Here is a 15,978-nt window from a genome sequence, read left to right as displayed (position 1 = left end):
AGAGATGCAAAAACCCTGACATGGTCAATCCATTCTTTCCAATTAATCACAATTAGTCTGGTTTACATAACATTTCACTATTAAAAAATTCTAACATCTTTATAATATCTGAAAAATTGAAATCTAGTAACATTTTTAACGCATGGAAAATCCACTATATAATATAAACACATCAGTCATTGCAAGACACAATGCAGGAGAAAGATTACTTTGATCAAATGAAGTCAGTGACAAAATACTATTCAAAGAAAGCCAAGCTGCTAACATTATAAGGGAAAATGTGACAAGCCTATCAGGGGGAAAAAAAGCTTAGCAACATCAAGTAGGATACACATGGGATGCTTTATGTGTTTATAAAGCCCAATTTCTGATCCTGTTGTAGTTCCAACGTGGAGAGGCTGCTTTTCTTAAACATGGGGAAGATAATGCTTAAAGTTTCTCAACTTCTTGCTTTTTAAAAGTTCTCACTTATTTAAATTCTCCTTGTGAAAAATATGAGGACAGGGTTATTTTCTTAATCATTAGAAAACAAAGAACTAATTCCAAAGCTAAACAGGAACTAGGAATAGATCTTAATAATGTACTCTTAGTGTAACGGTATTTTTGTTCAATCAGATACTGGCAAAAAACTGTCTATGAGAATAGAAATACCCCATTTGGTTGAGGTTCTGATAGAACATATGCAAGAACGCTTTGCAACAGTTTTGAAGAGAATCATTTTTTTAGACCTCTAAGGATTCTAAACATTACTATGAGAGGCTCACCAATCTATAAACATGATGGTCAACTGTTGGCTATACACTGAAAGGCACAATGGAGAAAAGCTTTCTCTGTTTCAGTGACAAGAGTGGATTTTATGTTGGGAATAGAGCAATGGAGGAATTTCTGCCCCTTATACTTCTTCACACAAGTCACACACAGATATAAATCAACAAACCAGACCCAACTGGCAGCCTGGTTAGAGAACTGCCTGTAATGGGATGAGCCTCTGGAGGGTAAGGAGTGTAAAGTTGCTCCTCGGAGGACATTAAGAGCACATGGACACTGTTCCTGTGGATCAGTGTCTAAATGGAGGCACTCCTGCCAGCCCCAGACTGGAGAAAGGGCATTTTTCACAGGAACATTCAAACGTGTAAAAAGATGAAAAAGGTCTGTGTGCCTAACAAAATCACATACGAGCTACAAAAGGATCAGAAACCTGTGCTTTATAAGTATACCTACAATATATACTATTTGATTTTTACTAGGCTTTTCTTAGTAAAATCTGAATAAAAATTTACCCAGTCTCAGCTATGTAAGGATAAAAAGGGCAGGTGAGTAATGGAGTTATGGTGTACTGGGGTAACCGCAGGGAAACAGAAGAGACGTTCCAATGTATTAAATACTTACCATATATCAGGCTTTATAAATGTTATTTCATTCAAAACTTTTTTTTTTTTTTTTGAGATAGAGCCTCAAGCTGTCCCCCTGGGTAGAGTGCCGTGGCATTACAGCTCACAGCAACCTCCAACTCCTGGGCTCAAGCGAGTCTCCTGCCTCCGCCTCCCAAGTAGCTGGGACCACAGGCGCCCGCCACAACGCCCGGCTATTTTTTGGTTGCAGCCGTCATTGTTGTTTGGCGGGTCCGGGCTGGATTCAAACCTGTCACCTTAGGTGTACGTGGCTGGCGCCTTAGCCAGTTGAGCTACAGGCGCCGAGCCCATTCAAAACTTATATAAGGTTCCTGACAGTACTTCAAAAACATTATTTTACTTTTTTATCTTTTTACAGACACAATCTTGTTCTACTGCCCAGGTTGGACTGCAGTGGATCATAGCTCACTGTAGCCTTGACCTCCTGGGCTCAGCCTCCTGAGTAGTGAGTAATAATAGGCACATGCCACCATGCCCAGCTAATTTTTAAAAACTCTGTGTAGAGATAAAGTCTCATGCTACGTTGCCCAGGCTAGTCTCAAACTCCTTCACTTAAGCAGCCCTCCTGTCTCAGCCTCCCAAAGCACTAGGACTACAGGCATAAACCACAAAGCCTGGCCCTGGATGGTCTTTTTCCAATCTTACAGATAGGAAATCTGACTTTGTAAATAAGTTACCTGCAGTAACTTATTTAAAATAAGTTTACCTGTAGCTATAGCAGGGGATAGAATCAGGATCCAAAGTCTGGTCTGACATCTCTGTATGTCATTACCGCATAAGTGACAAAAAAGAGCCCTGTGACTGAGATGAAACTCAGAACATGGGAGCTGAAGAAAGCTATGGAATGTTCTCTCTCTTCTTAGATTCGTAAGCTTGTCTTCCCTCTAACCATATGCCATCCTGTGCTCTGATTATTTAAAGATGTAATTCTTTTACATCTGAGAAAAAGATGCCAAGACTAAGTAGCTTCTTCCTTAAGGGTACACATAGTGTGGAGGGGCCAAGGTAAAAAACACACACCCTATTTATGATGCTACGTGTGTGGCGGACATCAAATGGCATCTACATGTAGACTGCCCAGGCTAGCGGAAAAAAGCAAGGCTTTAGTCTGATTATGAAAACATAAATCCATAGGGTACAGGTTATTTTAAATCCTGATTAATAAACAGGTAAAAACCTATTACTAAAAAGGGAAAAGAAACATTTAGCTTGATGCTAAATTTTTCTTAGAGAAATTTTTATTTGCAAATACTTCACAAAAATGTCCAAATACAGGAAACCTGAATGAAAACAACATCAAGAATGTACACCATAACAGTTATGCCTTCTGGCTTCATCCTTATCTATGCCTGCCCTCTGTCAAAGAAGGTAGGACTGCACAATGAGTACTGGAGTCCCAGCTACGTGATGCATAGTATTTAAAAAGCAACGGAATAATTCTATACAGAACATTAAAGTTTAAAAACCAAGCATTAGGAGTTATGCATTTCTTCATGCTTTCTATTACTGCTATAAATTGAAGAGCAAATATGTGCTAGAAAGTATTGGTTAGTCTAATAAGAACTAGCTTGAAATATTTTGTCTTACCTTTACGAGGGGAACCTTGAGGAGATGCAGGAGGACTAGAATGTAAGGATGATGCCACAGAAATAGTGTCTTCTGTATGTTTCTTACCACTTACTTCTTCAGTTGTTCCTAAAACTTTCTGAGGTACACTTGTATCTAAAAATAAAACCAAAGATGCAAATAAATATCACTGCACAATTAGACTGTCTAGTTGCCTAAATCGCTACATAACTAAGGCTATGATGCACAATGGCTAGTGCAGTCAACTGAAATGTGTAAATGACAAACAGAGACTAAATGACCGGGTAATGGCATACAGAGATTCTCACCTCTAGGTTATTCATTCAAATACAGCTGGTCAGCACAGACCAGATTAAACCAGTTAAACAGTTTGTTTTGTGGTGGTATAAGGGAAATCAATTTAATAGTCTGAGTACAGTGTCCCACACCTCCCACAATGTTTGAAATCTTTATAGAGACATGGATTCAAACTCTTCCCTCCCCTCTAGAGGTGGCCTCTCCAAGTCAGGGCGAGGCATGTGGCAGGGGCAGTGTGGGGATGTTGGCACTGTCACTACCTGTGCTGCATCTGTGCTGTGGGTTTACAGAAGAGGTGGCAGGGCTGCCAGTCAGCCCTTTTCAAGAGCACTAAATTCACACTACAGGAGAGAAGTAAACAACAGAAAGAATCATGAATTTACAGAAAAATAGTATGGAGCCCACTGGAAACATTCCTGCAATGTTCTATCATCATCCTTGTCCAACAGTTAGTCCTATTTAGTGCAGGTCCAACTTAGCAATGTTTTCAATACACTGATATTTTTATATACGTCTTCTCTAAGAAAGAGCTACTGACACTGTTCTTAACAAGTAAGGCACAACTTGGTGAGGATCTGGCACAGCAACAAGCAGACTTTTGACACTTAAGAAATTTAAATCACAGTATACTCACACTACCCTTTATTAACTGCCATTTATATATATTTATCATATAAATAACAGTCAATAAGAGGGAAGAAAGCTACCTGGTACAAGTAATACTGCTGCTCAAGTGGTCACATTCAAGTAAGAAACCAGAGCTAAACTTGTTCCCTTTTCACATAAGTCAATAAATTTATCAACTTTATTAATTTTTCATCAAACTCTTTCTTCATTTCTGTAGCCACCAATCTAGGCCATGAGCCATTTCCAGTTAACTGTTCTATCAGCTTCTATCTGGGCTCTCTACTTCCTGGTCCCTCCTAGAGTCCTTCTCAAACACAATTTGAATCATAACCTTCCCTTGTTCAAATCTAATCTTGTTGTTCAATGGCTTCCCACCGACAACTGTCCTTTGGTAGGGTGCGGTGTAATTTCAGCACACCTATGACTTCACTTTTCTTCCTGGATGGCTGTTTAGTACAATGGTTAGTACAGGCCTTTAAAGTCAGTCATTCAGGGATCAACTCCCAACTCCATCACTTACTTGTAACATGTAAGTCCCTAAGACTCTCTGCTTCATTTGTAGAATACCACCTATCTTGTAAGGATCATAAAGACTAAATTAATAATAATGTTAGTAAAGCACTTTGAACTGGGCTAGGCACTCAGTAAGTACTCCCTAAGCATTAGCTCTGATTATTCTAGTCTGTCAACACTCTGCATACACTAGCATTGGAGTCAGAAAAATGCTTGTAGTTCCTTGTGGATACCAAGTTGTTTCCTCAGCCTGAAGAAACCTCTGACACTTTGTCTAATTATCTCCTTCCTCATCAACCTAAGACCCGCTTAGGTGTTACTTCCAAAAAGATTTCTTTGGATGCCTCACCTTGCCTCTGCCCAGCTGAAAGCTTCTTTTGTTTTATTCTTTAATAGTTCTGTATACATGCTTGACATAACAATACATACATTATACTGAAGCTATCTTTTTGTGTAAATGTATCACCAGGTTGAAAATCTGGCAAAGGGAGCACTTTTTCTTTGGCCAGGGCCGGGTTTGAACCCGCCACCTCCGGTATATGGGGCCAGTGCCCTACTCCTTTGAGTGCTGCCCACTTTTCCTTTCTTCCCTTTTTTTTTTTTAAGAGACAGAATCTCACTATATTGCCCTTGGTAGAGTGCCATGGTGTCACTGTTCACAGCAACCTCAAACTCTTGGGCTTAAGCGATTCTCTTGCCTCAGCCTCCCAAGTATCTGGGACTACAGGCGCCTGCCACAACACCCAGCTATCTTTTTGTTGTAGTTGTCATTATTGTTTGGTGGGCCTGGGTGGGTCTTGAACCTGCCAGCCCTGGTGCATATGGCTGGTGCCCTTATCGCTGAGCCAAAGGGAGCACTTCTTATTTAGCTTTGTATCTCAAATGAAATGAAGTTAAATTTACAAAGTTCTACTGAATATGAACTATGTATAATGCATGGTCTAATAAACAATGATAGGAATCAAATCCAATCTGGCTTTCCATCTAGAAGCTGGAATAGTGATACTGTAAAAGCAAAGAAATAAAAGTAATATGGGTATCTACATGGCCTGAAGGAAAAACACACACATGTAGTCTATACTTTGTATACTTTACACCCTATTCTTATTTCCTAACTAGGTTTCCAGAAGGAGTCGTAAGTGGAAAAAAAATTCATGTATGTGACTTTTTTTAGAATAAGCAATTTCATTTTCATACTTTTTATAGGTTGTACCTACATTAGATATTTGATTAAATACACCTTTGAATGCAGTAAGCCCTTGAGGCCCAGATATATTGCCCTAAGAAGTTGTCTGCTGATGAACAGATTTTGGCATTATAGGAATTCCAGTGTCAGCATTTAAAACATGCATGTTGTCATTAAATACCTATAGGCAAAATGAAACATTTTTTTGATTCATGAAGTGATTATATTACACAACTCAAAATAGCTGATCTCCTAATCTATAATTATTTTTCATTCCAAATCCCCTGAAAATTTCAATTAAATTAAGGTACTATTGATTGCAAATACTCACTCATTGCAGGGTCTCTTGTTTGTCCCTTCTTCCTGATGGGGTGCAAATTAACAGCTGGCACCTGAAGCACCTGGCTTACTCTGTGGGGCTGATGCAAGTGGGCTTTAGCTGTTTGGCCAGTGGACCTCATGGGCACTGGAGACATTTCGGATGATTTGGCTGATCTTTTCTCATTTATATTCTTGGTCACTAATAGGAGAGGGTAAGAAATAGGTAATTCTGTACTTGTAAGGCAAGGTTATTACTAATACTGACAATAATAAATGGTTGCTTTAAAACCACCTATCTTTAGCACAAAAAATAAAATAGATTACTTTTCTAACAGAAATTTTACTTGACTACTATAAAGTTATCTCTAAAACTGTCATAAAATAATTTTATTTCCTAAATAACTATTGACTCCATTACTGTAAATAGCTCCATCTCCATCATCACTCTGCTGAAAGTCAAGTTAACACCCTCTCATCTACACTAAAGAAAACTCCTCTCATTAGCATGCCTTCAAGGCATTCTCCATGACAGCAGAATGACTCTTCCAGAATGAAGATCTGATCAAATCTTTTCCTTCTCCATATTCCCTACACAAACCTTTAGATGACTTGCTCCTGCTCTCAATGAAAAGATCCAAGTCCCTAAAAATGGCCCTGCATGCTTTAGCATTAGCCTCCCCCCTTGAACCATGTACCCTTCCCCTCACCAGTCCCACACTGCCTGGGCTTCTATGCCAGAAAGCCCCATTTTGTTTTTTACATCTTTCAGATGAACTTCCTCACCAACCTCAGGGAGCCCTTCCCTAATACCCAGTTCTGCAGTGACTAGATTGGATTCTCTTTTATGATCTCTTGGTATTCTATACATGTCCTTCATAGCACAGGGAACAGTTTTAACAACACAATTACCTGTGTGATTAATTATCTCTGTTCCTCTCATTAGGCTGTAATTAACTTGAGAGTATTTTGTATACCACAACAACCCTATATTCCAGTGACTGAGTGAAATCAGTAAGTACAATTACTTCAACAGATACATACGTGAATACCAGAGATGTATTTTATAAGTCCACAATTAGAATATTTGAAAATGAATGCCAGAATTAAAAACAGATAACTCTTGAGTTAAGAAATAAAAAGAGCTCCCTTTGTATTAAATCAATACTGTAGGCCGAAGGAAAGAAATTCTTCCTGCAGACATTAAGTGCTTTTAATCCCTTTGGTTATTCAGGGTAGTTTCAATGGAGGTGTACTACTTCATGATGTATTTGTTTTAATCACCAAGATAAAAGCAGAAATAGGTATCTAACCTGTCTCAGCACAGTTATAACAATTAGCTATTATGCTTTTAATATCAGAGCCTAAAGAAAATTTTAGGTGATAAGTATAAGGGAAACATTTCAGAAAATCAAAACATAGGAACCCCTGGGGACAATATAAAGTGGCTTATCAAGTAATTGAACCCAAGATAACATCATCTTTGGTTATAGCCATGAAACACACTTTCCCCCTTCTCTCAATACTAACCAATTCTCAACTTTACTGACATCTTATTTTAATAACTGATATAGTGTAAAGGATAAACCAAGAGACTACTTAAAAAAGTTCATAGATGAATGCTAAAAACCACATATGTTATGATTAATAGGAAAAACCAAATTCTAGAATGCTCAGAAATTATTGTTTAGGGTTGAGATAATAACTGTTTAACATTTTAAAAATCAATTATGCAAAAGAAATTAAATATAGACTCTCAAACCAACTTAAATTTATAAAAGAAAGGCTCACAAGTTTTCTCATTTCAAATCAATATTAAATATGTAACAAAGGACATGGTTTAGTGTTATGAGAAAAGACAGACAAAAGGGCCTGTAATCCTGGCACTCTGGGAGGCCAACCAAGGTAGAAGGACTGCTTGAGGCTGGAGTTTGAGATCAGCCTCAGCAAGAGTGAGACTCTGTCTCTACAAAAAATAGAAAAATTAACTGGGCATAGTGGCATACACCTATAGTGCCAGCTACTCAAAAAGCTGAGCAGAAGAACCACTTGAGCCAGGAGTGTGAGGTTGCTATGAGCTATGACGATGACACTGCACTCTAGCTGGGGTGACAGAAGAAGGCTCTATCTCCACCCTTCCCCCCCCAAAAAAAATTAGAGGTGGCTATAGAAAGAGGGAGGCATACTGTGTTTTATAACCACAAAATGATTAAGTTTATATTGAGTTACTTGGAAAAAAAATAACTTTCATAATAACTCTAAGCAGAGTATATGGCTTTGAACTTTAAAACATGAATAAAAGTTAAAGGTTCTATACTCTCCCTCAGTCTTTACCTTTGACATGTAGCATTTTCACAAGGTTGACAGTATTCTTGATGTTTCATGTATGATAAGAAATTATCCCAGATATCTTTTAATTCTATATACACGTACTATTTTTAATGGCCATCATTGCTTATACTGATAAGGAAATAGTTATAATTAACTATTTTCTACCTTTTTAATATCTGAATGCTTTCTTTTTTACTGAATACATATTGAAACATCTTTGTATGAGCACATTTTTTGGGTGAACTGTCTCTTTAGAATACAATGCCAAATTGGACACCTCAGAGGTTGTTCTAAGGAGTAAATGGCATGGTTTATTATAAAGTGCCTTTAGCAACGTTGTTGACATGTAGAAAGCTCTAAAAATGGCCATGTGTGGTGGCTCACACCTATAATCCTAGCATTCTGGGAGGCCGGAGTGAGAGGACTGCTTGAGTTTAGGAGTTCAAGATTAGCCTGAGCAAGAGTAAGACCCTACCCTCTACTAAAAACAGAAAAATTAGCCAGGCATGCTTGTGTGTGCTGATAGTCCCAGCTGCTCAAGAGGCTAAGGCAAGAGGAGCACTTGAACCCGGGAGTTTGAGGTTATAGTGGTTATGATGGCTCTGCACTCTACCCAGCCGACAGAGTAATAGTTTGTCTTCAAAAAAAAAAAAAAAAGAAACCAAAACCCTAAATAGTTATTAGCTATTATTATTTTGATCTCCAAACTTAATAGGTTTGATGTAGGAAGAATCACAAGACAAAATGTACTCCTAATGCTTGCCAAAATTTTACATTTGAGAAAACAGAGACTTAAGATAAATAGAACCTTACTCAAATGGTAATACATGAGACTCCAATTTAGTCTGTAGCCTTTTGTAGGTGTTCCAACACTCCAACCCTTTCCCTTTGGGTAGAAGCATTGGAAATATTCTGTTTTGATTGTAGTATTTATTGAATGGCTCCTTACTCTACACATTAAAATTTATTATCATATATGAATTTTTGAAAATCAGTATTTTGATCTATTCTGTTTCCTCTTTTGTATTATGTGGGCATAATTCTATTACTATGCAAACATCATATCATTTATCAATCTTGGGGTCAATCCATGATGACTATCATTTTTCCCTGTCAATTAGGAACTCAGAATTTTTTTTTTTTTGCAGTTTTTTTGGCTGGGGCTGGGTTTGAACCTACCACCTCCAGCATATGGGGCCAACACCCTACTCCTTTGAGCCACAGGCGCCCCCCCAGGAACTCAGAATTTTATTGCAATCTGTAAAGGCATATGACAGTTAGCATATAATTTAAGATAAGAAGCATGATCTTTTGTTGTTGTTGTTGTTACAAGAGAGTATATTTTACCATCTTTGATTCCTGTTCTTATAACTCCTTGATCAAGAGATACATGCTTTGGTTGCTTGTACTTAATTGAAAAAAAAAAATCAGCATCAGGAATAGGATTTCCTTTTCCAACGTATTTTTTACAGACTAAGAGAATCAGAAAGGTGCCTGGGCTCAGCGCCTGTAGCTCAAGTTGCAAGGGTACCAGCCCACACACTGGAGCTGGCGGGTTCGAATCCAGCCCGGGCCTGCCAAACAACAATGACAACTATAACCAAAAAGTAGCTGGGCATTGTGGTGGGCACCTGTAGTCCCAACTACTTGGGAGGCTGAGGCAAGAAAATCGCTTGAGCTCAAGAGTTTGAGGTTGCTGTGAGCTCTGACACCAGCCAGGGCACTCTACCCAGGGACACAGCTTGAGACTTTTGTTTAAAAAAAAAAGGAAATGTGTCTGATTTTTCTTGTTTTATCTTACTCCTAAGACTTACAAGACTCCTATTATCTCTAGCATTTTAGTCAGAATTCTAATATTTTCTGGGTGGTAAATGATATCCATGAACTAAAAAAAGGTAAAAAATTATACTTACATTTACTCTTCATTTTGTTCTCAGACAGAAAGGCTCCTTGACAATGTTCCAATTTTAAATGAAAAAAATCTTTAGAAAACTTTTAAAAGAATTATTTATCCCTTTAGATAACTTTATTATTCATCCCTTTAGAAAGCTTTTAGAAGAATTACTTATTAGGGTAAATCAACATGTTGGAATGTACAGAATTTAGTATCTAATTAACAGCAACACATGATGCCTGGGGTATGTCAGTAATCTTTTGTGAATGAAAGTTAACATTTTTCTTGTGATTCCAGCATTAACTCTAGAAAAATAAGTTTCTATTGTGTTGTGCTCTGTGGTATCACATAAATGAAAACTTGTACTCACAGGTACCATATGCAGGTTCCCACTGCAATGACATCATCTGGAACTTCTCTTCATCTGTCTCTACATCCAGACTGGACAGATACTGCTTCACTTTCCTTGCCATTTGGGCATCTTCATAGAGCTTCTTGGCATTAAGCAGAGAGCTGCGGCGTGCCCTTTTTTTGTGAGCACCTCCCTGAACATCCAGCATGTTTGAATTTGTGCTGCCCTGACTCAATGACCTATAAGAAGATGGAGATCACAATGAGGGGTTATAAGATGAGAATTAAGCATGGCAGATTAAAGACTGAAAGACTTTTTTTCTGTTAATGCTACTGCATGCTGATGTAAATGAGTTAAAAGATGAAGAGTATTAATGCAAATTAATTTGTACATATGATGATGTTTTGAAATAAGAATAAGATTTTGCAAAGTATAGAACTAAAAAGAGTAAGATAACAATTTCCCGAGTGACATACTCCATCATACCTGTGTTTGTGACTCTGCAACCTGTGGTACAACTGTGACAAGAAAAAGCAACCCTCTGGCCCTGGAGGCCATCTACACTCTGAAAATATGGCAAGAGCCTAGGTAAGGACAAGGCCATCCTCAGTCAGATGTCTGCACCGGGTGCTTCAGCAGTGAAGTTTCCAGAGCAGCTCTGCTCATCTATGCTGCTCTGGACATGCTTGCCATCACTATTCCTGTCTACAGCAGGGCCACTCTGCGCATCATGACCAATTTTACCAGTAAACATATTGTGGCCAAAATTCAAAGAGAACACTCAATAAGACATTAGCTGAAAATTAACAGCATTTATATTCAATATAGTCCTAAATCAGAAATTCAGTAAATAGGTTTTCAATGCTTCCACTCATATATGGAATAGTTAGGCAATATTTAGGTGTCAGATCTGAGGATCTGTAATCTTACTTTTGGTAGAGCCTCTAAATGTGATGGAATCACAAACTAGGTAGAAATAATTGCAATTCAAATAAGACACGACTTTAGTCAATCTTATTCTTCTTGGCAAACCTCCTACAATGACTATACCTAGAACCAATGGAAACAACAATTGCAATGATGTTTGTTCTTTCTATAAGAACAGCAAACACGAGGTTCTTAGATGATTTTTTCCAAAATAATAAGGGTATTTATGGTTTTCTCAATTAGGCTCATATTTAATATAGGCAGAGTGTGGTGGCTCACAACTGTAATTCTAGCACTCTGGAAGGCTGAGGCAGGATCTCTTGAGGTCAGGAGTTTAAGACCAGGCTGAGCAAGTGGGAGACCCCATTTCTACTAAAAATAGCAAAATGAGCTGGGCACGGTGACAGGCACCTATGGTCCCAGCTACTTGGGAGGCTGAGGCAGGAGATTACTTGAATCCAGGAGTTTAAGGTTGCTGTGAGCTAGGGTGAGGGCAGTCTAGCATAGGGGACAGAGTGAGGCTCTGTCAAAAAAAAAAAAAGTTTAGATACATAGGCCATAGTGCTCACATAACTAGTTTAAAACAGACACTAAAATTGATTGTAAATTAAGTGAGACATAGTTGAAAAAGTGTTATGACAGATATTTTCTTTCACATTTTCAGATCTTTGAAATGTGTTTTATACTCAAAGGCAATTTTCAATTGCTATTGTTCAGGCAGAACCTGTGATGTGATGTCTCTACTTACACATAGAGGAATCCTAAAACTTAAAGAATGATTCTGAATAAAATTCAATGACATAAATAGACTACCCTTTTAACCAACCTTCGGAGACCAATTGATTACAAGAAGGAAGTGAATCTGACAAGTTGACAACATTCCCAAAGCAAAGGTGACGGCGTAAAGCTAGCTCTAATTATCTATAAAGCCAGCCTAAGAACCCAGCACCAGCAACTTTTAGTTCTTATATGATGTGTTTCAAGAAACGGTCCACTACCAACATATTAGATGGCACAGAGGACAATGCTATATGTGTGTGTGTGGGAAACCCCTAGAAACTGAAGACTAAAAATAATTCAGAAGATTTATATTTTGACTACAAAGAAATTTTAGAGCTAAACCAATTTATTTTGCTTATATTTTCCTTTCTAATGTATATAAAAGGGTGTGAGGTGTTAAAAGTCTGTATCTAGGTCAGTAAGAGCTCTTTCAATAAGCATAAAGCAAAAATTCTCAGTGGTTAACAAGACATGGTGATTCTTTCTTAGAGACAGAGTCTCACTCTGTCACCCAGGGTAGAGTTCCATGGCATCATAGCTCACAGCAACCTTAAACTCTTGGGCTCAAACAATCTTCTTGCCTCAGCCTCCTGAGTAGCTGGGACTATAGGCACCTGCCACAACACCTGGCTATTTTTTTTTTTTTTTTGGTCGAGATGGGGTCTTGCTCTTGCTCAGGTTGGTCTCGAACTCCTGAGCTCAGGTGTTCAGGTGGCTTGGCCTCTCAGAGTGCTAGAATTACAGGCATGAGCCGCTGTGCCTGGTCTCACAGTGTTTTTTGTAGTGGTATAACAAAATAATGGTGGGCCCAACAACTGAGGCAGGATCAACAGTCCCAACATTTAGGAGCAAATTTTAATAGAAAAATTTAATGATTTTATCTTAGCTGATATCCAAAAAAAGAGGAAGAGTAGCTGTTGACAAATTTAGGAGAGATACAAAATTCTAATAAATGAAAACGTTAGGATAAATGAGAATAAAATATTTTCTAAACTTCTTCCAAAACAGAAAATGTCCTAATATAATATGAAAATACCTAATGTTTGTAAGCATCATACAATGCAACCCTAAAGCTGAATGAACAGTGAACATGTTACCATAAGACATTCTATCACTTCACTCAACTAAGAAACACTGTTAGCATATTCTTCTTTAGAGTAGTTATGCCAAGTATGAATTTCTGTTTTCAGTGAGAAAAACTAGAAAAGACCAAGACAAAAATGTATGGAAATACACGACAAACACACAAAAGGGAGAAATAAAGTAGAAGGAAAGTCAAGCTCACTAAGGTTTAACAGAAAACAAGACCACAAGTGAGACAAGACTTTAGTAAAGGAGGTGGCTCACAAAAAATTCTTTCTATATTTAATAAAAGCACCTAACTTCATGGTTCACTACCGTTTTAACACAGTAAAATTCTTCTTATGCAATCCCTTCATCCCTAGAAGCCGTCTCTTATCTAAAAATGAAATGACTAGGTAGATAATTGACAAAAACCTTAACATTCCATGATTCTTAACAGATATCTACTTATATAGAAACACAGACCTGAATCTACCTTAACAATAAATGGTGGCAGTTTCTGATTCTATTACAATTTTATTTATTTATTTTTTATTAAATCATTTGTATCTATTACAATTTTAAAAAGAGATAAAGTCATCTTTAATTAAAGCTGGTGAAAATTTTAAAATAAAATTCAGTCAATGGAAGTCTCATGGCATTAGTGGATCTGAGGAATTAAAATCCTTTTCTACTTCAATTTTGTAGTACAGCTATGCAAACTTTTAAACAGAATTCACACATATTTTTATATATTGACTTTTATAAAAAGTAGAATTTGAATACAATAGTATATACTTTAGAATCAATCTAGGCTTAGATTCACGACTGATGAGCTGTTAGATTTTGGGCCAACTCTACTTTCTCCATCTGTACCATGGGAATAACATTATCTACTCACAGGGTAGTCGGAGAGTTAAATAAGAAAATGCATTTAGAGTGCTTAGATCAGTATACAGCACACGGCAAGCATAAGACATATTCAGTGTCGTTGTCATCATCATCATCACCTAACCGACCCTGCTAAACTAAAATCTAAAAAGGACTTACAGAATGTCAATAATGGAAAAGTTAAAAAAAAAAAAAAAGCTAGATCTATCACTACTTTCACCTTGTTAGCAAAAGGCATTTGTCAGGAATGTAGGTTGACAGGGTTAATAGAATGCATGCTATTTTATATGCGTGCATTAATGAAAAGGATGCAGTATATGTTAAGAGTTGCACAACCTTCATTCCAGTTGCATTCATCTCTACACTTACCCCAGACTCCGCCACCTCTTCTTCCTGTAAGCAAGAGCCACAAACATTGAAGCATGTATTTGAATAGGAAAGCACAGAAGAGAGACAACAGTTGAGAGTCAGAGAAACTATGCAGACAGAATAGAACAGAAAAAATTTTACTAGGAAAAAATTGTAGCTTAACAGTAAAATGACTTAATGGAATGGAGGCAGATAAGATTAAGTTATGGTTAAGTGCTGAAGGCAAAAAACCCAAAACAAAATATTTTTAAAAATATGCTGTAAGCCAATTGTATTTTTAATATCTAATTTCCTTAGAAACTTACATTAATAAGCTAAAAAAAAACATTTACTTACTATAAATTTTGAATCCAAAGTTATTCGGGGGAAAAAAAACCTTAAAGGAATAGAATTTTTGAACTTTTGGGGAAGACTTTTGAGCGACTCACTAAATGATAAGATGAAATAACAAGGAAAATAAAGATATATTTCATTTTTAAGTGCAGAAATTTCTTGACAATCTGTATGAATAAAGATTCTGTTTTTCAGTCAGTAACTGATTACTGTTAAAATAAAAAGGGTTACTTGATCCACACAGGATAATTATGCACCATCAAATGGACAATTATTTGCTTTAAGAAAGATATTACATTTCAGTACTGGCTGACAGACAAAATGGATCCAGAAAAATTCAGCCCAATTTAAATAATTTTCTATCATACCTTTTTCTACTCAATCTAGGCTATTTCCAAGAAAATAACCATGTTTATAAACTCATTAGTTTTTCTCTTTTGCTTATTTCTGAAGGATGGCTAGTGCTTTATTAACTGGTCTGGCAGGGTGACAAATTTATTATGTCTTCCGGGACCAGGAAATTAACATATGTAAGTAAATGGAGGTCCATGAAAGACAAAAGAAGTGGTAACGCCACTCACTGTATAAGAACAGGAAACAAGAACAAACCAACCAACTGTCCTCCCTGGTTCTTAACTGTTCTCTGCTTCCACATTGTTGTGCAATCCCTCGTTAGGTGCAGTGATCCACGGGGCAGAAGTCGGGTGGGTAGGGAAGAAGTTGAGCATAGCCCTTCCTCCACACTGTGAGGACCTCTAAACTACAGTAACCGTCAGATCAACTACTTAAAGAAATAAAGACTCCTGGACATTGATTTAAACAAAACAAACAAAAGACAAATTTTCATACAGACTAGTTTTATTTGGTTACAAAAACTCCCAACTCTGGTTTTCAAAGTAGCAAGTATTTTTGTTTTCTTATCAGAGTACATATTTTTAAACTTCAGAAATTGTATCTGCAAATTTTCATTTTTTATGTCCTTATGTAGCTATATACACAGCTCAAAAGAAAATCAGACAAAGAATTAAAACCAATGTCAATTTATACCCTGAAAATTATAGAAATTGCTGGGAAGGCTCGGCGCCTGTGGCTCAAGTGG

General features: G+C 37.2%; 1 protein-coding gene across 2 annotated transcripts in view; it reads right to left on the bottom strand.

Annotated features, from left to right (window-relative positions):
• RAPGEF6 (Rap guanine nucleotide exchange factor 6) overlaps window positions 1–15,978 on the bottom strand; it is a 184,820-nt gene that overhangs the window by 10,572 nt on the left and 158,270 nt on the right. For both annotated transcript variants that reach the window (XM_003782219.3, XM_023516451.1), the window contains exons 22-24: window positions 10,536–10,756; window positions 5,954–6,142; window positions 3,000–3,134 (exon numbers count right to left, since the gene is read on the bottom strand). In XM_003782219.3, the coding sequence (XP_003782267.1) occupies window positions 3,000–3,134; window positions 5,954–6,142; window positions 10,536–10,756 (545 nt within the window). The remainder of the gene's footprint in view (window positions 1–2,999; window positions 3,135–5,953; window positions 6,143–10,535; window positions 10,757–15,978) is intronic.

The sequence above is a fragment of the Otolemur garnettii genome, unplaced genomic scaffold, assembly GCF_000181295.1.
Source record: "Otolemur garnettii isolate 467f Iridium unplaced genomic scaffold, OtoGar3 scaffold00003, whole genome shotgun sequence".
Taxonomy (NCBI): Eukaryota; Metazoa; Chordata; class Mammalia; order Primates; family Galagidae; genus Otolemur; species Otolemur garnettii.
This window is presented reverse-complemented; position numbering and strand designations above follow the sequence as displayed.